Source organism: Cynocephalus volans, chromosome 14, assembly GCF_027409185.1.
Source record: "Cynocephalus volans isolate mCynVol1 chromosome 14, mCynVol1.pri, whole genome shotgun sequence".
Classification (NCBI taxonomy): domain Eukaryota; kingdom Metazoa; phylum Chordata; class Mammalia; order Dermoptera; family Cynocephalidae; genus Cynocephalus; species Cynocephalus volans.
In genome coordinates, this window is record NC_084473.1 from 25,686,119 (window position 1) to 25,713,311 (window position 27,193).

Sequence of the window (27,193 nt, forward strand, 5' to 3'; positions counted from 1 at the left end):
GGGGATCTTAACCCTTGACTTGGTGTTGTCAGCACCACGCTCAGCCAGTGAGCGAACCGGCCATCCTTATATGGGATCCGAACCCGGGGCCTTGGTGTTATCAGCACCGCACTCTACCGAGTGAGCCACGGGCCGGCCCGGGAATAGTATTTTAAAAGCCAGAAATCACCTACAAACAAACCTAGGGACAGTCTTTCTCCCTGGACGTCTCCCTGGACGCCTCTGAGCAGCATCTAGAGAGTGCACGAAGGAGCGGTGGGGCAGGCTCGGTGCAGAGGCTGTGCAGAAGGCACGGATTTACGGAGGCTGAAGAATCTGAGCGCAAACCTCCACCACTCACTAGCATGATCTTAAGCAAATCACTCGGCTTCTCTCAATTTAGTGTCCTCAGCTATCAAATGGTCTCCAGGCAGCTGGAACTAGATTCCTTCGCCACTTTACTGGAAGCCGTGAGCAATTCAGCAGACTGGGATCCCTAGGGACACCTCCCAGGCCTGCTGAGTTCCCTGGGGACCCCGTAGAGATTCCCACGCTGGACGTTTCCACTTTGCAGCTTGCCTCTGACATCGTTCAGCTCAACCTCCCCAACAGGTCTACAAAACGCTCTAACATCCATGATGTGTCCTGTGATCAGTTCCTTTGACAAAGGGAGAGACCTGGACCGTGATCTGCCGCAGTCACTCTGTGGGTACCAGCGCGCCCTCCCGCCCGGGCACACAGTGTGGCCCGGCGCGCTCCCGGGGGCGGGGCCAGCAGGCGCGGGGCGGGGCCGGCGCGGGACACGTGACGCCCGGCCCGGAAGCGCTCGAGCCGGAGACCCCCGGGTGACCCGGTTGGGAGCTGCTGGCTGGAGTGCGCCCCCGCGTCCGCCGCCATGGCCTGGACCAGGTACCAGCTGTTCCTGGCCGGGCTCATGCTCGTCACCGGCTCCATCAACACGCTCTCAGCAAAGTGAGTCTGGGCCCGGCCCGGCGGGGGCTCTCTGGGCCTGTGGGCACTGGCGACCCCGGCGCACTTTCCCCGCCCTCCGCCTTCTCGGCTCAGCCTTCCTGGCGTCACCGGCTCTCCCAGGTGCTCCGGTCCGTTGCCGCTGTTTATGGCCTACCCAAGGGGTGCGAGGCCCGGGGACATGCCGGGGGAGCCGCGCCCCGGGGTAGGGGATCCAGCGCGGCTTTAATTCGCTGTCACTTTCCGTTTCTGCGCCCCAGTTTCCTCATCTTTAAATGGGAAGGTTGAACCAATTCCTCTCCGCGGCCCTTCCAGTGCTGGCGTCCGAGCCTGAGCCTCGCTCCCCAGGAGCTGGGGGCCTGTCGCACACAGCTACAGTAGTGGCCGTCCAGGCCAAGTGACCCGTGAGCGTGAAGAGGGTGCCCCATGAGCCCCCAGCCTCCTCCTGGTGGAGGAGGGGTTAGAGCTGCACCTTGAAGCTTAGGTGGGATTTCTGTGCGTGGCGGAGACTTTGAGGCAGGGAGCCGAAAGGCCAGCTCGAAGTCCATTGTAACCCGGACCAAATGCTCAGGCTGAGTTTTATCCCATAATCAGGAGGGGCTTTTGAGCTGTGGAGTTGACATGTTGAAAGTGATGTAATTAACCTGGTGGTGAACGTGAAGAGTCATTTGGTGCAGGAAAAATCACTCCAAGGCTGCTGCAAAGCAGGGGAGGGGAACTAGGAGGTGGCAGTGAGGAGGGAAAGGAAAGGACAGGTGGGAGAGACACAAGGCCCTGACCCTCAGAATCAGGAGACAAGGTTCATTTCAGGGTATCTTCCTGGGAAAAGAGAAGTGTCATTAGCCCAGACAGGAAGGCAGGTAGACAGTTCAGCTCTGATGCATGGGAGTGAGACAGTGAGGACAGTCCCCAGGAGGTTGTGGACTGAGGCCCCAGGGCAGTCATGAGGCTGGAGGACCAGGCATAGCCTCCTCTCTCATGGGCAGGGAGGCAGTCCCTTCGCTTGGCAACTCTTTGCCTCTTTCTCAGCCCCACCTCAGCACAGGGCCTTCCCGCCCCCTCTATTCACCATCTAAGAGCCCCTGCGCCCAGGTCCTGGCCTTTCTCTGAACTGATACCAAGGTGCACATGAAGAACAGTGGACAGTGGCCTTTTCCCTGGCAGACCGCACTTCCACCTGGGCCATGCCAGGCTTCAGAGCAAGGGAGAGTCGGTATGAGACTCCCAACAGAAGCTTTCCCACCCTCTGGGCAGTGTTCCAGGTCGCTGGGTTTTCTGTTGGGCTCCATACTTGGAGAAACTGACTAGCAGGCCTTTTGAGGGGAGCAGCCGTTTATTCATTTTTGAGGCATATGTATCTAGCACATTCCATCATGATGTGTGAGATGCTTCAGAAGAGAGAGAGGTCTGGGAGAGTATTCAGTTCACTTCATCAGGTATGTGTTAGGTACCTATAGTGTGTGAGGGAAGGAAATAGAAGTGACCAAGAGGAAGTCACTTTGAGGTGCTTAGAATCTGAACTGTTGGAGACAGATGTGTACACACATGGCAGTCACAATGTCCTCCCTTCCCCTAAGGGAGGGCACAGTTCATCAAGTGGCAGGGGGGGGCGGGGCGGGGGGGCGCCTGTCTGGTTCGCCTCTGGCCAGTTGTGTCTTGAGGAAAGCTGCTGGTCTCCTGGGCCCTGCTGCCTCCTGGAGGTCACTCCTTGTGCTGAGCCCTTAGCTATAAAGAAGCCCCAACCTGAGGGTTCCCAACTCAGTTAGGATCCAAACACAGCAGAACAAGTTTTCTGTCCATCCATCACACTAGACAAGGAAGGCCTCGGTCAAGTGCTTAGAGAGTGGCTGTAAATCTGCCGGTGTTGCTGTCCCCAACAAGAGTCCAGATTGCCATTTACTGCCCGGGTAACCTGTGCTGACTCAGCTCCTTCCTTAAAATGCTCCAAATAGGCCAGGTAGGAAGCCAAGAAATTTTAGTGCCAAGAGGCCTTGCCTTTGGAGGCCGCCTGAGAGTCAGGAAGGAGGCACCTAAGTGGGAGACCCAACCTTTTCTTCTGTTCCCTGCCCTATAACCTGGTGTCGGGCCTCTCAGAATCCTCTCACTCTGAGATAAGCTCCAGAATTGAACCCTAATCAGCGTTCTAAGGCCACACCACGAGAAGGATACTACTAGAGAGAGAGAATGTGGGGAACTAGCTATGGACACCCTGATGTGAATTATCAATTTGGAATCACATTTCTGACCTGTAGTTTCCAGCAGGTACAGACAGGCAAACTTGTGATTACAACCAGCATAACCAGCTAATACACAGAGAGCACCCACCTACCAAACGCCAGTCCCTTCTCCAGCTGCCTTTGATGTGTGAACTCAGTGGATTCTCATATCCACCCTATGAGGTAGATAAACTCATTATTCCTGTGTAAGGAAAATGAGGTATGGAAAGGTTGAATACTTACCCAAATTCAACTTAGCTGCTAAGTGGCAGAGTTTATAATTGAGCCAAAGTGGTCTGACTCTAGAATCATGCTCTTAACCACCAGTGGGGGTGAGGCTGGAGCTTCTCCAGTTATTTTGGGGGCATTGGAGTTTTTAGAAACATAGAAATCAAGTCTAATCCCACAATTTACAGGTGATACCCTAAGAGAAGTTTCTTTTTGTGACTCAACAGGCTGTTGTCAGAAACGGGACTAGAACCCAGGCCTCAGGACTTTAGTCCAGTCCTGTTTTACAGCTGTAGTACCCCAGCATCCCTGCTCCTTGGGGTTTCCTTTCACATCTCCCCAGACAGGACAGGCAAGGCTGTGTCCATGGAAGTTATACTCCTATAAATGGCGTCTGCCCTCCCAGCCCTCAGGGTGCCCCCCCTCAGGGGCTGGTCAGCAAGCCTCTGCACCAGCCCAGGAGACCCTGCTGTCATCCTGCTTGTCTTCCCTCGAGCTGGAGGCCACATAAAGTTCAGATTGAGAGCCTCTGGTAGCCTCTTGCAGCTTCTCAGCTGGCAAAAGGCGTGTGATGTTTCCTCTGGCAAAAGGCAGTGGGTGAGGAAGTGCATGTGAGCACTTGCTGCTTGCGTGCTGGGACCCCAGGATGGCTCTCCTCTCTGCCCACTCAGCAAGTTTTGGAAAGCTGCAGGGAGACGAGCGGTCCTGGATGGCGTGGGGGCAGAGATCACATGCCCATGGGAAGAAAAGCCACCAGTCTGGCCCTTTGGTCTTGGCAGAGGGCCTCTCCCTGTGAAGTGCCTGCTTCTCCTTTCTGTGGCTGCTTCTCTGCCTCTCACCAGCACCTTCTGCTGATTGTCTCCCTGAGACCAAACCACTTCTGTCTACCTGAACCAGTGCCATCCGGAGAGTCCCATTCTCCTGAGTTTGCCCCTAAAGAGCCAGGGTCAAGTAGAGGCTCACTAAGTAAGGCTCAGCTTCCCTCCTAAGCTCCCGCAGGCTGTAGGGCCCACCTAGTCAGGGAGAGGATTCAAGCCTGACTTCATTTTGTTCCTAGGCCAGGGATCCTGCGAGGAAAGTGTCAGGAAACCTGGGACCACTGGGCGTCTATTAGAAGCTCTCACATCTTTTCTGTGCCAGCTCCAACTTTTGCCCTTGGCAGCTGCCCCCACCCTTGGGTTTCATCAACTGGTAGGGGGATAAGTGCTTCAAAGGCATTCCTGGACCAACTTGAGGAAGTCCTAATTCAGGAGGGCAGTGTGGTTGAGTGGAAAGAGCATGAGGCTTGGAAGCTGTGGGAATAGATGAGTCACTGTGCCTGTCTGAGCCTCAGTTTCCTCATCTGTAAAGTGGACATGATAATGCCTGCCCTACTTCTTCCCAGACACTATAGGATCTACTGAGGAAGGTTTTCTAATCCATAGAGGTGAGAGATCTCATCATCATTTATCACCTCAGAAGCTAGGGCCACCTGCTGTGACACCCAGAGAGTGGAGAAGCCCTGGCCTGTCTGTAGATCCTACGGCAGGAGAAAGAAGCTGACTCACTGGGCTTGACAAGCTGGTGACATGAGAGGAAATGGCCGAGATTCTGTGGGAATGGACACACAGCTAATCAGCCTGAGCCAGCCACATCAACCGCTTCCTCAGTCTCTGCCTGCCACCCCCAGTCCACACAGGGTGCACATAATTCCCGAATGCTGAGCTTTGAGTTTGGCAGGGCAGTGCAGGGAGTGACTCACCTCCCAGTGGGGGGTGGGGGGTGGGAAGAGGGGGCGCACGCCCCAGCCTGCCTGCCTGCCTGCCTCTGCCAGCAGAGGGCGCTTCCTCATGGGCCCTCAGCCTGTCCCTGCTAGGGTCCACAGGCCTCCTGCCCTGGAGGTCAGGCCTTTCCCCCAGAATAGTGTCCACAGAGAATGGAGACCCATCTGCAGGACTGATCCTCCCCTCACCCCAACCAGGGGAGGGGGAAGAATCTGGAATAAGGTCTTAGGAGAAATTCAAAGTGTTGGGGAAGGGGCATAGACCTGGATGTCGAGATTCCCAGATACTGGCCCTGTCTCAGCACCTGAGCAGCCCTGTGTCCCACAAGCTCTCTCTGGGCCCTTGGTTCCTCATCTGTCAAAAAAGGAGTTTCGTGAGATGATGGCTGACTTCCTTCTATTTTGGCATTTTGTGGTTCTGTGCAACTGCAGGGGCAGTAGCCCAAGGTCCCCCAGCCGCCTCTGCCAGCAGGGCAGGTTCCAGAGAATGGATGCACTTCCAGAAGCTTTCAGGCTGGAGCAGAGCTGGGGCCAACACAAGGGGAAAGGATTCCTGCTCAGTGAGGGGAAGAAGGAGAAGGGGCAGAAAATGATTTTTGTTGAATACCTGCCACGTGCCAGGTCTTATGTATCTAATATCATGTATTACTTTTGACAGTTCGTCAGTGTTGGCATGATTATCCCTATAACTTGATCGGCCTGTGTGACTCAAATGTCTGAGCTTGCTCTGTGTTCTGCTGCCTCTTCTGTGTGTAAGTTCAGGCAGCCTGAGTTTGGCTCTAGGTCTCTCCGTCCTTAACTGTTGCTAACTGTATGAGCCTGAACAGCTGTCTCCACCCAGAGCCTTGGAGACCCCATCTGTAAAAAGAGAATCCTTATCATGAGGCTGAAATGCCACAGCCCACGTGAAGTGCTTGGCACAAAGTCAGTACTCAGTGAGTTGTGAATTTAAAAAAAAAAAAACATATTTGTAAAGCATTGACAAACAGCAGAGAGCTGTTCCACCTTAGGGTCGTTGCTATCATCCCCAGATAAGCTGGGGCTGGATTTTGGCTCTTGGGTTAACAGCAGTTAAGGACGGGCAGACCTGGGATGCTTCTGATCCTGCACAATAAGCCAAGACCAGTTTCCAGGCCAGGATGAGAAACCTGACTTCGTGCCCCAAGGTGCCTGCAGCCCTGAGCCTCCCTGGCCTGAAGAGACAGAGCTGGGCAGGGCAGCCTGTGCTGCTGACACCCAATCCCCTGGGCTGCAAGCCTTCCCCAGGCTCTGAGATACAAAGAGGTTCCATTTTCCCAGCAGGAACACTGCCAGCTGGACCTGTCCAGGCACCCAACAGACCTACCGGGTAGAGAAAGTAAAGACAACCCCTGAGGAGGGGAGGAAGCTTAGCACAGCCCTACCGCCACCTCCCCACAAAGTTCCCCAACCCTGGGAAGGACAGGCCCCAGAGGAGTTTCCCCTTTGGCCCAGCTTGTTCCACTGGCATGGGGTACTGCAGACCTGGGTGGGCTGTAGGTTTCCTGGAGACTGCAGTACCTTGCCTATGTACTAGATGGGATCTGGAGGTGTCATTCATTCAGCAAAAATGTTTGAGCTTCTGTATAGTGATGTTCCAGGATCAGGGCCTGAGCGGTGTGGAAGGAGCTGGATGCTGAGCTGACTCTCAGATGACAGTAAATGTGGAACCAGAATGTGAGTTGTCTTTACTATAAGCTGCGGGCAGTAGCCCAGAGTGAGTTCTGGGTGGTGGCAGCACTACTAGGTCTGGGGGTACTTCTTGAGCCTGCCAGTCTGTGGTTTGGGTGTGACACCAGGATAAGGAAGTGGCTTCCATACCTGCCACCCACCTCCAAAAATAGTCCTTGCCCTGCCCCCCAAGAGGAACCCTGGCTTCAGCCCTGGTAATTCCCATCTCTGACCTGCTCACTGGCTCCGGGGCAGTTGGCTCTGGGCCCATGGTGAAGCCTGACCTCTTCACTCTTCCTTCCTTCTCCTGTTTTGCTGAGTTGCTTCATTGAGGCCTTCCCGGAGGGCTGTTTCTGTAAGAGGCCTGGGTTCGAGAGCAGGTCTGCCTGAGTGAGCCAGAAAGTTGGTCGGTGGCACACCCACAGCCCATGTCCTGTCCTGCATGGGGATCCAAGAGCCAGAACCTGCAGCAGATCAGGCAGAAAGGAGACCCCAGAGAGCAGGCAGTTTCTTTTCTATAGTGGGGACTTTCCTTGTGCCATTGGCATTGGGACTGGTTACTGTGTGTTCCCCTGACCCGTGCAGGGCCCCAGGTTTCTCTGTGCCTCCTAACCAGTCATCAGAACTTCTGCCCTCCCATCAACTCTCCTTTGACTTCACCATTCCCTAGAACTACATGCCCTCCTAATGGCCCATCTTTCTTCACATCTCCAGGAATGGGGGTTCCCCCACTGGGAGACAGGTTTGCCATAGTCCTGTTTTCTTCACTTTCTCTGTGGTGTGTTCATATCTCTGAGTAGACATGGTCACTCCCTCAGAGGTGTGTGCTACCCTCACGGTTGGCCAGGAGCTGGTCCTCCCCACTGCCCATGTCCAAGCATCACGCCCTTGCCTGGGCTGTGGTAAAGAGCTCCCTGTTTCCTCCCCAAACTCAGGGGCACAGAAAGCCAAGGTTGGACAGGATCTTTGTGTCAAACCCAGACCATAAATGCAGCACCACCAGTGGCCCATGCTCGGTGACACTGTGGGGAAGTCATAGGAACCTTTTGAGACTCCTTTGGGAGCTGAGGCTTTTTACAGTTGAGCCAGTAGTCTAGGGCTATGTGCCACAATGTGGCCGCTCTGGAAATACATTTCAAGGAAAGACATTTAACAGAAACAAGTCCTGAGTCTTCCACTTTGGAGACATCCACTGCCTATGTGTGGGGTACTACTGTGGGAGCGGGTCAGTGGCCCACAGGAAACAGTTCTGGGTCCACATGGACTTGGGTCAGCATGTGATGTGGCTGGTGCAGTTGGAGGTGTGCCAACTAACCCAGGATGTCCAACATGAGGGAAGCGTCGCATCTTGCCAATATGAGTCTGGGCCAAATCACGTGCTCTTGGCTCTGGGCCTGGGCCCACCAGAGTGCTTCCAGGAGGCAGCAACCAAGGGAATGAAAGGTCAAGAAGGGCTGGGGCTGTTTAGCCAGGAGAAGAAAAGATTCAGAAGAAGGTCAGAAAGTCTCCAAAAATCTGAAGGGCTTTCAGATGAAAGATTACACTAGAATCCAGAGACATAAGTAAGCCCAGCAAAAGTGAAATTCAGGAGAAGGAGCTTTTGTGCACAAATGGCAGCCAATTCCTTGTGACTGGTGGTAGCTGCCCAGAGCACTATGCCGCAAAGGATTCTGGGCCTCTGGGCTCAGTGGGGCGGCATGCATCAGCAGTTAGTGCCATCTGCCAGGTGCCAACTGGGAGGTCACTCCACCAGTGCGATGTACGTGCCACCTGCTTTAGAGTCAGCATTAGAAAGATCTTCCAAACCATTCAGGTTGTATGAGGATGATCAGGTGATACTTTCCCAGGTTCTAAGTACCCCTGTAGACCACAGGCTCTTAATATTTTTTGTGCCATGGATCCCCTTGACAATCTAGTGTGGCCTATGAACCCCTTCTTAGGGTAGTGCTTTAAAATGTGCAAGTAAAAGACCAAGGATTGCAAAAGAAACCAATTAGATTGAAGTAAAGTTCTCAGATATTAAAAAAGCAAATGTGTAATGTAGTAATATATATATGCCTCAGTACATTAAATTGTAAGTGGGCCTAATTATTGTAATTTTGATGAGTGACGAGTATAAATGATGTATGCAGTGACTGATGTGGTGATGAGAATATCTGTGATTTCTATGTGTTACAAAGGCACAGTACTGCAATCCCATAATTTGAGGAAATGCCAGGTGAAAACCCCTTGCTGTGGAAACTGGCCTCTTTGAGAGTGAGCCCCACTCTGGGGCCGTGTCACCCAACCCTGGGCCTCCTGTCACGGAGGAGTGAGCCTCTCCGTGAGTACCAAGGCGGGGTAGAAAGCCCTGCCATGCTGCCAGGTCTGACCTTGCCTCTCTCTGCTGCAGGTGGGCGGACAACTTCACGGCCAAGGGCTGTGGAGGGAGCAAGGAGCACAGCTTCCAGCATCCCTTCCTCCAGGTATCTGGCCCTGTCCCTCCCTACCTCCTGTCTCCCAGGCTCCAAAACAGGTGCACCCATGAAGCTGGGCTATTTTCCTGACCTAGGAGGAGCCATCACCTGCTCCCAGAAGAGCCATCTGCTTCTGTCTGTCCCTCCCCAGAATAGAAGCCAGGATCTTCCTCCTCAAAAACGAAGTCAGGGTTTGGAGGGGGCAGAGGATACAGTCCTCTGCGAGAGGCCTGCATAAGTCCTGGCGAGCAGTCATGTCCTTACCATGTCCAAGTCAGGACAGGTGGAAAACATCAACCCCAGTGGCAAAAGTCTGCTCTCCATCCACTGGGAGCCCAGACCCCAACTGGAACAGGGCAGAAACCATAAATAGAAGACACTCTGTTGCTAGACTGGGAATTGGAAGACTGACTAAAACATTAGCCTCTGCCAGCAGCTTGCTCTGTTGCCTTACATAAGTCTTGGACCCTCTCTGGGCTTAGTTATTCCACCTGCAACTTGGCTAAGGGTTTGTCTGGATCAGCGGTTTTCAGACAGGGCTCTACACAGCCTTGGGGTTTCCACTGAGATGTTTTGGGGGCTTTGGGGCTAACCTAGGAGGCAGTCTCTGGCCTGCACCAGCAGTTCTACTTTTGTCTGTTTTGCAGATTGGCTTCTATCTAAGGTCTTATTTGAAGAGAGGTTTGTTAAAAAACAAACAAAAAATTGTTAAAAGTAATCCTCTAGGTCCCTTCCAGCTCTAAAGGCCTTGGGTTTTTGTCCCTGCAGGCTGTGGGCATGTTCCTGGGAGAGTTCTCCTGCCTGGCTGCCTTCTACCTCCTCCGGTGCAGAGCCACAGGGCAGTCAGACTCCAACATGGACCCCCAGCAGCCCTTCAACCCACTTCTTTTCCTGCCCCCAGCCCTCTGTGACATGACAGGGACAAGCCTTATGTATGTGGGTGAGTAGTCAGGTGTATTAGTCTGTTTTCTGTTGCTGACAACAGAGTACCTGAAACTGGGTAATTTAAGAAAATGAAACTTATTTCTTACAGTTTTGGAGCCTGGGAAGTCCAGGGTCCAGGGAACATATCTGGTGAGGGCTTCCTTGGTGGGAACTCTACAGAGTCCTGTGGCAACACAGTATATCACATAATGAGGGCTGGGCAAAAGGATTAATGTATTCATGAGGACAGAGTCCTCACGATCCAATCACCTCCCAAAGGCCCCACCTTTTAAATGCCATAGTTGGATTTCCCTCCCTCTTAACTCTGCTACGATGGGGTTCAAGCTCCAGCATGAGCTTGGGGGGACATTCATACCACAGCAGCAGGCCAGGATGAGAAGGGCTCAGTGAAGGCTATGGCCTGAGGGGGCCACTGGGGAAACAGCCACCACCACCCTTACCCTGCCACTCTCCCATAGGCTTCACACACACGCGCAAGCAAGATTTATTGTGCACTTGCTATGTGCTTGGCATGTCCCTAGCTGTGAGGACCCCTCAGTGACACACAAAGCCTTCTCACTTAGATGCTAACATGTGTCTCTTCTTTCCTAGCCCTGAACATGACCAGTGCGTCCAGTTTCCAGATGCTGCGGGGTGCAGTGATCATATTCACAGGCCTGTTCTCAGTGGCCTTCCTGGGCCGGAGGTTGGTGCTGAGCCAGTGGCTGGGCATCCTGGCTACCATTGCAGGGCTGGTAGTAGTGGGCCTGGCCGACCTCCTGAGCAAGCACGATGATCAGCACAAGCTCAGCGAAGTGATCACAGGTGCAGCTGGGGGTGGGGACCCAGGCTGCCTTCTCCTGTCCTGTCCTCCTGGGAGCCTAGCCCAGAATCATTCCACAGACTTGTGCCAGCTCTGCCGTATGCCAAGCCCCGGCGAGGGCATGCACCTGCTCTCAAGGAGACAGAGTGTAGGGAAGACCGGAGAGGGATGTGGCTGCCCCAAAGAAGAGAGTGGCAAGCAGTGTGAGAAAGGAAGTCAGAGGAGAGGCTGTCCTGGCCTGTGTGATGTATACTGTACATACATAAAACTGCTGGATTTGAGAGAGGAAAGGAACAAATGCTTATTGAGCACTTACCAAGTGCCCACCATCTTGGTAACTCTCACAGTCATCGAAGCCCAATTTACAATGGAGTGACCACCCTGGGTCACTCAGAGCCAGGATTAGATAGCCAGAAATGTCTGTCTTAAAGCCTGTTGCTTCTTAAAAGACCAGCTTACCCTGTGGTGCAGCTGTCAGGCTCACACAGGCCTCTGGACTTTCTGTATCCTTAGCCCTGCCCTGCTGGCCTGCCACTGAAGGGCCAGGGGATCAGGCACAGACAGTCGAGATTGTGCCTTATGAACCATATGAGGCCCTGCAAAGGTTAGGGGTTGGCGTGTTGTTCTGTACCATCCACCCCCCAGCCCCAGTGTAGCCCTGGCCTCACCTTGACCCCTCCTTTCCTACAGGGGACCTTTTGATCATCATGGCCCAGATCATCGTTGCCATCCAAATGGTGTTAGAAGAGAAGTTCGTCTACAAACACAATGTGCATCCACTACGGGCAGTTGGCACTGAAGGTGTGTAGGCCCTGGGACCTGGGAGGAGGGGGCTGGAGAGGAGGGGATGTGCTGGAGGATAGCATGTGAGGTGAACTGCACAAGTGGAGCATAGGGCAGGGTGCCAGGGACCACTGGGAGGGGTGAGCTCCTGCCCGCACACCCTTTTCTTCAGCAGGTATGTGTTGACAAATCTTCTGACATCTGCTGTGCCAGGAGTGGGGGGAGGGGCGGGGAGACAAAAATGAATGAGAAGCCCCACTATCAAGGAGGTGACTAGCAGGAAGAAAAGGCCGGACAGTGTATTTGAGCTTCGACCACCTGTGCCTAAGTGGTGTCTCATTCGCCAAGCACATCTGAGTTTCTCAGGGTAGGGAAGGTGGTATTCGAGCTGAAGATGTCAGCAGGTGAGAGTGGGGAGGAGGGACCACCAGACAGAGCAAAGGCATGGGGAGATGGACATGAATTTAGAAACCAGTGAGGAATAATTTGAGTACAATATCGTGTTGATGTTGGGGAAATAATCGGGAATTAAGTAGGTCAGGGTTATATCATCATGGAGAACCTTGACATTAGGCAAATAGATTTAGACTTTAAATGACAGGGAGGAACCTCTGAAGGTTTTTGAGCAGGGAAGTAACTTTCAAAATCATGCTTTAAAAGTACAAGATTAATAAACTGTGTATACCTGTACATATCAGAAGCAAAGCTCCACGTGCAGCCAAAAAAAAAAAAAAAAGTACAAGATTAGCAAGAGGGGTTAGAGCTGTGCTACCAAAGAGTGGCCTGTGGACTAGTGCCTGTCAGGGAGCTGTTTGTTCCTGGCCCGCAGTGAGAGCTAAGGAGCTTATGGCAGAATGTATATCAACGAAGTGCTGGTAACACCACAGTCCAGGGTTCAATCCCTGTACCAGCCAGCCGCCAAAATCAAAAAGAATCTAAATCAACTAAATCGGCTACATCACGAAGCACACTGTTTTGCTCGTTTTCACTTTCCAGCCAGACTTTGTGAATGAAGCAGCGCATTGCCTTACATGCTGGTGCAAGCTCCTTGTTGCAGACCAACAGCTCACTGAGTTAGAGAACTGTGTTTGTCCAGACCTGTGAAAGCAATATAATGAGTTGCAGCCAGCAGTTCTATTTTAAGTGAATAGAATTTTTAAATGTCAGAACCCTGTATGTAATAAGGGCAGCTATTTGTATGTGTGTGCACATGCCTCTGCACACGTATACTGGGTCATGATACAAAATGTATTTCTCATTCTCGGTCCAGTCAAAATACTGGGGTAAGGAGAAGGGGCAGCTAAGGCCCATGTAATAGGCCGTGAGTTCCTGATGAGAGGTGGAGGGACAGGTTCCAGGAGAGGGCCATGGGAACTGAAGGAAGGAGCTGGTGTGAGGGTAGCCAGGAAGGGGTGGCCCAGGGAGCAGAGGTAGCAGTGCTGGGGGCCGTGCTGGGAGTGTGGGGGCAGGTGGAGGACATGACGTGCCTCCTCCACACCCCCAGGCCTCTTTGGCTTCGTGATCCTCTCCCTTCTGCTGGTGCCCATGTACTACATCCCTGCCGGCTCCTTCAGTGGGAATCCTCGAGGGACACTGGAGGACGCGCTGGACGCCTTCTGCCAGGTGGGCTGGCAGCCGCTTATCGCCCTGGCGCTGCTGGGCAACATCAGCAGCATCGCCTTCTTCAACTTTGCGGGCATCAGCGTCACCAAGGAACTGAGCGCCACTACCCGCATGGTGCTGGACAGCTTGCGTACCGTAGTCATCTGGGCACTGAGCCTGGCGCTGGGCTGGGAGGCCTTCCACCCACTGCAGATCCTGGGCTTCCTCGTCCTCCTGATGGGTACCGCCCTGTACAACGGGCTGCACCGCCCACTGCTGACCTGCCTGTCCAGGCGACAGTCCCCAGGAGAGGAGGGCGAACGCCAGGGACTGCTGAGTGGCTCCCGGACTCCCATCAACGATACCAGCTGAGCCTCCCTTGGGGCCTCTGCTGCCACCCGGGTGCTCCTTCTCCACCCCTGGGCTGAGCCCACACAGGCTGGTGGGTCTTGAGTGCCCTGTCCTCTCCCTACAGACTCCCAGGGCAGCTGCTGCCACAGAAGATGACATGACACCCAAGTCCTCTTTCCTCACCACCACCTGCAGGGTGGTGTTGCCCAGCCCCCACAGGCCTGAGTGTAGTGTAGTGACCCAACCCTCTGATCCCCTCCTGCAACACTAGAGCTAAATCATGAAGTTGAATTGCAGAAATTTACAACCCTAGCATTTCTGAATCATAAACTAGATCATCACAATAGATTATCTGGCTTATGAGTCATATGCTAGATTTGGTTCTCCAAAGAAGGGAAGCAGTGAGCAAGTTCAAACCAGAACTAATCACTGTATTTTCTAAAACTTGTAAGATATTCCCTGACCCTGTCTGGAAACCTGGGTTTCAGCCCAGACTCTGCCATACACTCAATGTATGCTCCCCAGCACATTACCTAGTCACTCTGGGCCTTGATGCAGTGCTCTGGAAAGTAGGTGTCGCTGCCATGGCCTTTGGTGCCTTCTGGCCCCAGCATCCTGTGGTCCTGTGATTTTTGACCAACCCGAGGAAAGAGGAATAGCCCATTTATTGGAAATGCCCCTCCTCCCCATGCCTGTTTGTAGTGCCTTGGTCACACCCCCCCCAAGGCCTCCCTGCCTGGGAGAGATTCCAAGGGGAATTCTAGGCAGTCCTTGATAATTGCTTTATGAACTCTTTACCTTCTATTTTAAAGATGAGGAAACTGAGGCCCAGAGGGCCTCAGTTTTATAAATTGTTTGTCGAGAGGGGTCTCCAGCTGTCAGCTCTGGCCAAGGACATGGGGGAGCCCCAGGCCACGCAGCTACCTGATTCTGCAGCACAAGATGTTGCCTGGGGGTAGTCTAGAATGTTGGGATGGAAAAGCTCTAATGTACCAAAAGCACAGAAATTGCCTAGTCCTCATTCATTGTTCAAATGGAGAAGCTAAAGCCCAGAGAGGAGCTTCCCCAGGGTCACACAGCCAGTTACAGGCAAAGCTGGATTTTCTAGTTCTCAGTCCTCACCCATCCCATTCTGCCACAGACAGTGTAGCGAAGTTCAGGACTGCTCACCTGCTATGGGCTGCCCCACCTGTGTGCTAAACTGTGCAAACCGTCTAAGAGGGCATTAGGAAAGCATTTGACCCTTATTTGAGTGCTGCCTTGGGGGACTGTTGATTTTGGTGTTTGAAGGGTTGGGGGGAATTATAATGGGAGTTAGGTGGTGAGGGGTGGCAGAGCATGGGAAGGGGGATGCCCCATCAGACCTGCCACCAACTCAGGCCAATCACTTTACCTCTGGGAGCTTTGGGTCTTCACATCTCTACAATGGGAAAACCAGCCTCCGTCTCACAGAGTAGGCGTGAGAATTATATAACATGATAGATATGAAGGTGCTTGTAAACTGCCTATGCACTGTGGAGTGTCTGTAAGGCTGTGCTGTCTACCAGGGGTAGGACTGCAGTCCCAGCTAAGGCACGGCTCAAAGCATCAGTTTTGCTCAAAGGAGGAGAAATGAAATGTGTTGTTAAAACACAGCACCATGGAGTAAAATGTACAGTTCACGTTGATTATGTAACTGAACTGGGGTTCATTTGCCCACTGTGCAGTAAACGCTGAGACACGGGTTTTGCAGAAGAGAAAAGCTTTATTGCCAGCTGCCAACTATGGAGACAGAAGAAATCTTTCTCAAATCTGCCTCCCCAGTGGCAAGTGAAGGGATATTTATGGGAGATTGGTGAGGGGTGGTGTAGGGCGTGGGGGATGATTAGAAGTTTTGAGGAAGTCCTTTATCATCCGCACAGGCCCAAGCAAGCTCCGTGCCTGCCTCTTCACCAGTCACATATGCAGAAAAGGTGGTGGTAGCATGATCATGGGAGGAGTTTTTGGTCCTCTGATGTCAGAAGTTCACCTACTCCTCACTGGTGCAGGCACAGTCTCCAGGTGAGGGGGGTAGAGCTGGTTACAGCCAGTTTTGTCTGCTCCAAATGGAGGTCTCTTCACTTCCTGAGAAAACAACCTTAAGACTGAGTCATGCTTAAGTTGGGGGAGGTTAACTCTTCGGGGGTTGGTTTCAATTATAAATCAAAACAGGATACCTGGAGAAACTTCTGTGTTGACAGTAGATATCCTCCCAGGCCCCTTGAGATGGGTGTTCTTTGGAGAGTATTGGAGAGGCCTTTGCTGTGTAGTCTTGGTCATGTCTGAGGTAGGGAAGGATTTCCACTTTCTTTCTGAGTCTGCAGGGTTGTGGGAGATGTCTTAGCTGTGGCCTCCCATTCTAAGTAAGGGAGCCCTGATGGGTGGAAGTTTGGCCTACATGATATTAGAACTGACATAACAGACTTCTAAAGTACAGTCTAATTTAAACAGTCTGCATTTTAGTGAACTGATCAGTGCCTGCCCCACCGAGAGCAAGCCTGGGGGATCCCCGGGGCTGAGTTAGTCCTCAGGCACCTGTCCTGCCGGGAATTTGCCCTCAAGGTAGAGATTTAGGGCTTTGCCAAGTGGTCCTTCTTACTTTCATTTTGTCCTAAGGTCTCTGTGTAGTTTAACAAGCAAACAGCACCCAATGAGGCCAGAGCTCTGACCACTGATGAGGACCATAGGAGGAGTGGGGCCAATAGCCACCTAGTGTTCTCAGCTCTGCCGCTACCTTGACTGGGTGACCTTGGACAAGTCACGTTACCTCTCAGGACCTTGGCTGCCTATAAAAGGGAGAGATTCTTCCCATTGCTATATGTGTTCACCTCTCTGACCTGCTTGTAGATTGTTATTCTTTTGTTATTGCCTTGGTTAAGTGCCTCTCTGGCGGTTTGTTGACTGCATCCTTTCAAAACCCGAGGTCAGCAGGGTGTTCCCTGTGTAGCCGTACAAGTTTGTAAATCGCCCTTCTCCATTAAGAACATATGTCAAAAAAAATTTTGTTAAGGGATTGCTATCCAGCAACTGATATGCTCCAATACATACAATTGAATAAAACAGAATAGTAAGGAAATAATTCCAGTGCGGCATGATATGCAATAAGAGTCCTGTGTGTGAGTTACAGGGAGGCAGCACAGGAGAGAGCTGACTGCACAGAGGCATCAGAGAAAGCTACACTTGAGCTGGGTATTGAAGGATTAGCAGGAGTCTTCCAGACTGGGAAAGAGGAAGAAACAGTTTATAAAAACCACAGAAGCATGTGAATGTGTAACAAGGTGATGTGTTCTAAACTGCGGGTTGGTAGACTGCTATGACTGGCAATAAGCCTGCAACCCAGAAAGTGGCAAGAGGCAAAGCCAGGGAGATGGGCAAGAGCCAGGTGGTGCCGTACCTCATAGACCTTGCCAGGGTATTAGAACTTTATCCTGTAGACAGTAGAGTGCATGGAGAGTTTTAGGCAAGGGAGTGACATGGTCCAAACTATTTAGAAAGCCCCCAATTGTTATGTGAAGACAGGTCTGGTTAGCATGAGGAGGTACTAAAGGCAGAGACCCGTTAAACAACCTTTGATTAGGGTCTGAACTAGAGACATGATGGAGAGAATGAATATAAGAGCCTTTCAAGGAGTAGACTCTTGCCTTTTAGAACCTTTAGCTGTGGGATCTTCTAATGTGTCAGTCTCCACCAAAGATTGGATGTTTTGGACAAGAATGCTCACCCGCCCCTCTGTTGCCAGTGGGCCCAGTGAGTTTCCCCAAGCTCAGCTTCAGCTTTTGCCTTGGTTAAGTGCCTCTCTGGCTTTTTGTTGACTACACCCAGATTCTGCCTTAGACAGGACCGTAGGCCCAGTTCCATTCGTCTGCCTGTTGTTGAGAGGTAGTCATTTCCCTCCCAAGCTAAGCAGAGACTGCCACCAGAATTCTAGAACCTAGGGGGATGTCACCACAGGCATCACAAAAACACCCAAAAGTCATCAGTACAGTGTTAGTCTACTTTTATTTATAATATAAATGTCAAGAGAGGAAAGAGCCACAGAAATCAAGATACAGGGTATTGTACTGGGGTGCTGATCCCCAATCCAAGGTAGAGACTTGGGTTAGACCATTTGAATTCTGTGGCAGCTTGACACAGAGGAAAAAGTTCTTGCTGTGTATCCAGAGCCCTGGATCTGGCTGAACTGGTGGTTTAAGTCCCTCCCCGTCCCAGGTACAGTCTCCTCATCCCATGGATAAAGGAGATGGACCAGATATCTTTGCAGAGGTCTCCAGGAATCTGTGGTCTGTCTTTACTAATGGTCTAGAGACCCTTCCATAGCTGGTCAGCAAGAGATCCCAGGGAGAATGGGTGGGGCTCATGATCAACCTTAATACCCAAAGAAAATGAGGCCATTTTGGCTGAGTTCACTCATGGCAATCCAGTCACTTCCTGCAGTTCTGGAAGAGTGAGACCTGGCAGGATGCCAGCCCCCAGCCCACCCTGAGTAGGTGCTGTAGGTACAGGCCCAGGACTGCTTCTCCAGGCCTCTCCAGAAACCAGAACTCGCTCTCCCCCTTGGGCCAGCCTCTTGCTCTCCCAGAAGTGCCAAGTCCTGCTCTCAGGAGAAGGTCCTGGTGCTCCTTTAGATGCTGGATTTGGTCACCTCACAACTAGGTAACTTACCTCTTTCCTAGTTAGTTTTCTCCCTGGGATCAGTCCAAATGTTCATCTAGTTTAGAAAATAAATTAAGATTAGGACTATTAGGGGGTTAAAAAAGAAAAAAGCCTTTTCTCTGCATTTTCTGCTGCTCTCTTTGGTCTGATCTGCTCCCACAGCCACTAAAATAGTCTTCCCAGGCCCTGTGCCCTGAGATCCTTCAGTTCCCTCTCCACCAAGAGGCCACTTTAGCACCCCTGTGTTCCTGGCCACCTCCCCAGGAGAGACCAGGAGCTATCAGGGCACAGTCTTTGCTCCCGACACTGGGAGGCCACCAGTCTTGGGCTCCTTTATTAGACTAACAGAAGCTTCTTGTCCTCCCATATCAACTAGTTTCCATCTCACCCTGCCCCCAGATCTTGGTGGGGGGACTGTCTGTCTTCTCTTCATTAAGTCACTCTTCACTTCCTCTCCTGCTTTAGCAATGAATTACATTTGATCAGAGAGCTATATGATAATTCCAGAGTTACCAGGACCCCTGGGAAACTGTTTTATAAATGGGAAATTGATTCAGGAAAAAACAAAAAAAAAAGATAAGGATAAAAGATCACTTTAACAGAGAGACATGTCCAAAGTAGTATTCTCCAGGCACTGGTTCTGAGCTACGTGACACACAATATGTTTGTAAACATTTGGGTTTGTCCAAGAGAAACTGAGTTCACTTGTGAGGTTGGTTGGGACACAGAGAGCAAACTACTAAGGGCATGTGAGGACAGGATGGTAGCCAGTGAGGGTGAGGAGGAGCCTGAGTAAGTGCTAACAGGGCACCCAAACAGAAACCTAGATGTTTTTTGTGGGGGGTGTGCGGGGTCTGAACCCTTGCCCTTGGTGTTATAAGGCTGTGCTCTAACCAGCCAGCCCTCAAATGATTTTTAATGGAAGGACAGGCGGTGGCAATTGGTATGTGACTCCAAATCCCACAGCAACAAGTGGGGCCCATTCTGAGGCATCTGAGTTGTTCCTAGTTCTCCGGGCATTTATAAACAATCACTCATGCATTCAACTTCCACTGGCACCCCAGACTGCCTTGTGTGTGCTGCATCTAGGCTCTCTGACCTCAGCTGATGAAAAACATTTCCACTGTCACCCAGTGGGGGCTTCTGCCACCTAAACCTTTAATTTTGGCATTATCTAGATACTTTAATGCATTTTACCTTAATTTATTTATTTAATAAAAGTGAGTATAAGATGGAAAGATGAAGGTGCTGTTATTGATGATAAACACCAACCTCATTAACAATACAAGTGACTGCGATGGCGGTTGTTAGACTAGTAGAGACAGGGGACTTCCTGAATGTCAGTCAAAAAACTCACTGAAGCCAGTCACTGTGCCTTCAGTTATGGAGGAAAAGAACAAAATCGAAGAGTGTTCATGCGGTGGGGAATTTATCCACAAATAGTGTCTAAAAGGCAAGAGGTCATTAGAAGTTTGATATCTTTTAGCTCCCTAGAAATGACACTCAGCCCTAAGTCTATCATTTAACTTAGTACATTTGACATTTGCTTTGTGTTAAGAATGCATCCTTTACTAAAATACTGGTCTGAGTAGACCAAAAACTCTCTAAGGGCAAAGACTGAATCTTACTTATCTGTGTCTCCCCTCCTTGCCTGCTCAACAGTTATGAGTAGAGTTAATGATTAAAGCAATTCATAATAATCTGTGAATAGTTTGGGGGTTTCAAAATAATCAATTTTCACTTTAAAAAGGACTTTTTCATTGGTAAAGTTGCTGTGTGAAATGGATAGAGAGAGTGAAGATGGAAAAACTTGTCCACTACAAGGACGTTTTTTATTGTTGTTGTTTTGGTGGCTGGCCAGTACAGGGATTGAACCCTGGACCTTGGGGCTAGCAGTACCACACTCTAACCAACTGAGCTACCCAGCCAGTTCTGTTGTTTTTATTGAAAGGACAGTTTGATTAGCCAACTGAAAATCATCACTGTGCGTTGTGGCCTTCTTTCTAAAACTTCCCCAGGCATACAGTACAGCTGGGTGCTTTTTAAGATGCCAATTTTCTGGGTCTCACCCAGACCTCCTCAATCAGATTCTCCAGAAACATGGGTGTTTAACCAACACCCAGATGATTGTTACCACCAGGGAAGTTCGGGGAACATGCATTTCGGAGACCCTAAGAGAAATCACTGTTTCTACCAAGAGATTTGTTGCTTTAGACAAACTGAGCTCCTAGAGGACCCAGCTCTTGTAGCTCTCTCCCTGGAGTGTCCCATGGAGCTGAGCACAGAGTAGGCAGCCATGTGTTTGCTGCCGGGGAGGGTCTAGCAGGGAAAAAAGCATAATAAAACCCCCAAGAGGTTTGGTGCAAGGCAAATGTTAATGACAACGTATATTATAACCAAGAAGTTAGGAGCTGGCCGGTTAGCTCAGTCGGTTAGAGCATAGTGCTGATAACACCAAGGTCCAGGGTTTGATCCTTGTACCAGCCATCCGCCAAAAAAATAAAGAAACTAGGCCTGCTTCCAACCAGTTCTTGATGTTTGTGGCCATTGGCCATTGGATCCCGATCTGCTGTTCTGTTGGCTTATCCTCATCACCCAGAGGTTGGAGGAGAAAATCTTAAACAGCTGGTCCCCTTCCAAACACGCTAAGGACGGTTCCCATAGCTAGTCCTCTTAGCGAAGCCAAGCAGCAGAGATGAGCAGCCAAGACTGCAGGGCCACGTGTCTTGCCCTCATTGAAATCCATGATTTGATTCCAGGCCCCTTGTCATTTTAGATGTGGGGAAACTGAGTCCCACATTGGGGCAGTGCTTCTCAGTCTTCCCCGCTGAAGTAGCCCTAACCCTAGATGAAAACAACTGGGAACCTGATTTGGAATGGCTGGTCTGGAAGAGCTGTGTAGCCCAAAATTAATTTTTTAAATATTTTAAAAGTGAATGTGAATTTTGTATTGTGCTTTATAATATATTTATATCTCATTCAGTATATACACGATTTTACATTATTTGCCATGTGATGACACAATCAGGACATGTTCATTCTGTAGTTTCATGTCCTCCTTGCTCCCTGTGGGGTGCCCCAGGGGTGCACTGCTCTCCTGGGTTTGAGAAAGGCTGTCCCAGGTTCCACAAGCCTGTGCTGGATTGGTGCTCACAAGGTCCAACTACCTCATAGCCTTCTTGGAAGTCGGAAGAAAGTACTACAGCCTCAGCCTCAACCGGAAGCTCCGCAATTGCTTTTCCTCTTTACCCAAGGACCACAAGGAGCTGGGCACAGGCTCTGATGTAACAATTCTTCTTTTTTCTTGGTGCATTCTCCCTTCATGCCACCAACAGAATCTTTTCTTAATTGTTCTTTCCATGCTCTCCCCAGATGCAAAGCAGACACGTCTCCTTCAGCCTACTACCATTAAGGGGAAACACTGTAAAAGTCAAGTTTAATGCAGTTTCCTACAAAGGCAGTGGGGGAAGGAAGAAGAAACTGTTGCAGGGGAGGAGAAGGGGCTAAGGAGTTCCCAGCGTGGCTTGGTTCCACAACCCTCAGCAGGAGGCAGGAGAAGTGTCCTGCAGGAACAGTCCATCCTCCTGTTCCATCCTCATCATGATTGTCCTTAAGTATGTCACAGCTTTGGGATCTGTTTGAGCCACAAAGGCAGAAAGGGACAAGATCAGCTTTAGTGAACCTTATCTATTTTCTCATATAATTGCTTGCGAGGATGACCTATAACCCTCATACCTAAAAATAGGGACACGGAGGCTCAGAGATGCTGCACAATTTGTGACGGCCTGGACCACACAGGTGGCAGAGGCAGCTGCAGGCCCCGTGTGCTGCCATGACCCCTGCCCCACCCCCCATGGGCCTCCAGTCCCACTCTCCAGGCCAAACTCATGATCTGTTCTAGGACTCCTGCCCCTCACCGAGCTGCGACTCACACGAAGCACGCTGTCACAACAGCCAGGATGGACGACTTAGGTGGCAAACCCCTTTGCTCCCTTCCCTATGGAGAAGGATGGTTGGTGTGTGTGTCTGTCTCTTTGTTTTGATTAAGTAACTGACTCTGCGGATGGATTATTCCCCAGTGTCTGCCAATGGCTCTGGCTCCTTCGCAGGGCTTCCTTCCTAAATACCATCCTCCCCACATTCGTTTCATCTCCCTGGAAATCATTCAACCCCAGAAGGCGGAGGTGGGGACTAGGAGCAAGAGGGCATTGCAGGGCAGGTGCTAGATATCCAGAATGGTGAGGGAAGGACGAGGGGAGCCTGGCATCTACTGAGTGCCTGCCAGGTGCTAAGGACTTTCCTTGTTCTTAGTGATTGGTTTTCCAGTTCCGCAAGTAGCACACAATAAGGAAACTGAGGCTTTGAGAGGTCACACAGCAAGGGAGTTACCGAGCTGAGATTCGCCGAGATCTGCCAGGGAAGCTACGCTCTCTCCCCTCTGCTGTGCTAACATGTGGCCTGGTGTGCTTTATGGTGGGCTCTGTGCATGGCCTTTGTCCACTGTAACAAGGCCTTGCCCCACCCCAACTGCCTCGATCCGCAGGCCAGAAGCACACAAGGAGACAGCACAAGCCTGCGGCAATCCCAGCTCAAGACAGCTGTCTTGTCCCTGTGCACCTCTGCTAGGACCTGCCAGCCAGTGCTGGCCCTCAGAGCTGCTGTGGGTGGGACGGGCACTTGTTCTTGGAGTTCCACTCCCTCTCCCCACCTCAGCCTGCCTCAGACACCTGTGCCACACCTCCAGGGATCCCTAAACAGAGCAGGCAACTGCTCGTGATAACCAATGACTCACACTCCAGTACTGTTTACCACTTACACAGCACTATCCACATTTCAACTGGTCCCCCACAGCAGCCCTGTGAGGAAATACTGTCCCCAGTTTACACCTGAGGTACCAGAGGCTCAGAAATAACAAATGTGATCATTAGCCAGAAAAGAAACCCATAGTTCAAAATACAGAGGAGATGCAACTACCTGGCAGACATTTAACCCTCTCCATTTTACAGAAGAGAAACTGAGACTTAGAGCAGTCAAGTGAATTGATAAAGTCACAGAACTAGAAAATAGGGATTCCGTGTGACACTAAAGCCCACACTCAGTAGCACACTCCTGAGCTGACCACAGTCAAGGCAGGGACTTGTAGAGAGCCAGGATAAGCCTCTGATCCTGAAGGTGGTCTTGAAATTCTAATTGATTTTTCGTAAACCCAGATATCTCTTAAGTAATGGAGAAAACACAAAACAAAGTAAAAAAACACAAAACACAAAACAAAGTAAAAAAACACAAAACACAAAACAAAGTAAAAAAACAAAATCCATACCTACTGAACCTTTGATTCACTGGGATTTTAAAGTCAGTCTGCTTTTTTCAGTAAGAGTAATAATGGAAAAATACTGTAGTATAGTGATCAATACTATAGACAGTAGAGCCAGGTGCCTGAGTTCAAATCCTGACTCAATTACTGACTCACTGTATGATCCCTCTGGCCATTAGTTTCCTTATCTGCAAAACATAGAAATAAAAAATGTCTTACTTCATAAAGTCATTATGAGGATTAAATGAAATTTTTAAAAATTATTCCATCTAAAGTACTTTGAAGAGTACCTGGCACAGAGCAAACACTGAATACATGTTAGCTATTACTAGCTCTGCAATCTATGCTGGAGTTAAATGTGTGTGTGACATGTTTTCCCAGTAGATTACAGACTGATGAGGACAGGAACAATGTTTAGGCACCCATGCACCCCTAGTACTTAGTACAATGCTTTGCTCATAACAGTTGCTCGATGAACCTAATGGATCAAATATACAGGTTTTCATAGATTATCCCTTAAATTAGCAAGCAGTATGATTCCTTACTTTAAATGCAGGGGTTTTGGTTTTTGGCTTTGCTGTAGTCACAAAAGATAAAACAGGAAGAAAGAGGGTAGATGATAAAGCAAAAATTTGGTTTAGCAGGCCCTATCCCAGGTGTAGGAGTGGATGGAAGTTAGTACCAAGCAACAGACTAACCTGGACTTCCCTCTCTGTGCTGGGATCTAGGGCCTCGTCCTGTTCTCCCCTGCTGTGCCAGTGTGTTATCATCCACAAGTCGGAGGTGAGAACTGCTGTTGTTGGGATCTTTTCTATGCCCCTTCCTTTCTCACTATCAACCTGCTTTGTAGGAAGGCATTACCACCAGAGCCCTGGCCAGGCTCCTTCAGAATCCCCTCCTCTACCCTCTGTAAGCTGTGCCATATACATGATGCCACTAAGACACACCTGCTGGCTCCCTAGTACCCCTTTGCCAGCCACACTGTGTGTCCCCATCCCTACACACACACACACACACCACATTGTGTGCCCCCTCCCTGTACACTGCACACACCGGCATCTCTATCTACCATGGCGACATCACCACCACCCTCCATTTATCCAGATAAAAACTGTCACAGAAGGATGAGGAAGCCCAAACTGTAATGACCTCTTGCTCCATCACTGAAGATGGGAGATCCAAGACAAGACAACCCGCATGAGGGCACCTTCCACACTGCAAAGCAATTCCAGTTTCAATCTGTTATCCATCCACCATGTCATGGTCAAGTACAAAGTACTTAGGGACAAACAAGAATTATTAGACCAGAATTGTTCTGCCAGTAACTTCTGGTCTGCTACTGTCTGTCCTGCCTGTGTTCCTCAGTCAGAAAGTCCTGTTTGTTAATCCCTTGTGGGGCACAGGCATTATCCTGGCCCCTCTGCTGCCAAGGTCTGGAGCACTGAGGAGCCCTGATCCCAGACATGGTGACAGAATGGTAGTTCTGAAAGTTAATACACAAGCAGAACAACCATGAGGACTGAAGGCCCTGAAACAATATATACAAGCCTGCATCTAGGGGTGGCTACGAGCTCAGACAGACCCTCGCCTCAGCTCCAAGAAAAAGATCTTACTGGAGTTTTTGGAATAGTAAGTTGACTAAAACTTCAAGTTCTACTCCACCTTTGGAACTCGGGGCTGCCACAGTCTCCCTCCATGGCCACGGAAGTGAGAAATGTGAATTGATCCAACTTGATCCCACGTTCCTTACTTCTTCCTCTATGTGGCATGTTCTTGTATACCAATTACTGTGAATTTTAATTTTTAGAAATAATTTTACACATTGGTTCCCTCTTGAGCACCATAACTATTATAAATTGACCTTAAATACATCATAAACACACACCTATCATGAATTCTTTCCTCAGATTCCTTAATTGCAGAGACACCAAGATTTAGGTGGGGCCCCGAGTGCTACATTTGACCCAAGAACTGAGAGAACTGTTTGTTTGTTCATCTGTTCATTGAACACACCTTGATGGAGGGTCCTCTGGTGCCAGAGCCTGTGGTGAGCACTACAAGGACAAAGATTTACGTGACATAGCATAGCACAGCCTTTCAAGACTAGACTTTTCTCCAGACATGAGATACAAGGTGGTAATTTCCACTAACCCACAATATGTAAAACAGGCGTGACAATTTGCATCTGGGGCTTCCAACTCATCTCCTTGACAAGTATCTGTTTCCCTACCTTCATAAAATTGTATTCTCTACGAGGCCCTCATTACCAAAATATCAAATACCAATATGAAATCTGGGAAAATAAAATACAAAATATCATTAATAGTAAAAAAAAAAAAAAAAAAGTATTCAAAATATAAAAGAAGATCACTCATTGATGTATAAGGTATGAATATATGAATATAAAAACACCTTTTTATAAGATAAATATTTTACATAAGATAATGCATGTATTTATATATATATATATATATATACATTTATTTTATTTATTTATTTTTTTTTTATCCATGGGTAGGTCAGGGTCTTTCAATTTAAGAAGTAATAAATCATTTATTGATATGAGAAGTGACACTAAGATAACCTTTTTGTCAATTATGTCTTAAATCTCTTAATATAATCTCTTAAGAAAACTTGGAGTTCATTGGAGCAAAATCCTCAACTAACCACAGTTTTTTCCTCTCTCTCTGTTTCTCTTTCTCCCCTCTTCTCAGATGTCTGGGACCCAGTGAAAACAGGTGGTCCTCTGCTAAGATTCACTGCCTAAGACTAGACACTTGCACACAGAGACAGAGAGAAAGTTAAGACCTAACCTAGAATGAGATTACACACAGTTGCAACGGGGGAGAGACAGTGCCAGACACACTGGGAATCCTGAAGAGAACAGTGGGCCTAGGCTTTGCCTTTAGACAGTTTTCAGACTAACACCTAGCAGGCCCTGGAATATACTAAGCTTTCAAAAGATGTGTCACGTCTGAACGGCATTCCACTTACATCTAGCTGCTGTTTTCTGGTCGATTGACTCCTAGGATCTTCCCAGTGTCTGCAGCCATCAGAGTAAGCTGGGCCAACTCTACAACCCAGTGTACGTTTCAAATTAAGACATTGTGTTTGGCCCCTTGCCTTCCACTCTGAGTTGCTGAGGAGCCTTCTGGACCTCATTCCGATATCAGCAGCATTGAGTGCAGGATCCTTTTCAAAGGGAAACTGCAGTTCAGGGGCCCTGTCTTCTGGGACAGTGAAAACCTAAACTGGAAGAGGGAGAAGACAATTCTACTCAGCCTAGCTATGTGGGCTCAAAAAAGACTTAAAAGGTTTTCTCATTCAAAAATGAAAGTGTAACATCTCTAAAGCATTTCCCAATTCTATAAAGTGCTTTCAAACTTTTTCATTTACTTTTATAACCTTCCTGTGAGGCAGGAATTA

The 27,193-nt window shown here is 49.8% G+C and overlaps 1 protein-coding gene across 1 annotated transcript; it reads left to right on the forward strand.

The window, feature by feature from the left end:
- Positions 1-802: 802 nt before the first annotated feature.
- SLC35F6 (solute carrier family 35 member F6) lies at positions 803-19,691 on the forward strand. Its single transcript, XM_063078590.1, has 6 exons — positions 803-951; positions 9,236-9,308; positions 10,068-10,239; positions 10,836-11,048; positions 11,737-11,847; positions 13,334-19,691. The coding sequence occupies exons 1-6, from the start codon at positions 875-877 to the stop codon at positions 13,801-13,803; spliced, it is 1,116 nt and encodes a 371-aa protein (XP_062934660.1). The 5' UTR covers positions 803-874; the 3' UTR covers positions 13,804-19,691.
- Positions 19,692-27,193: the final 7,502 nt, after the last annotated feature.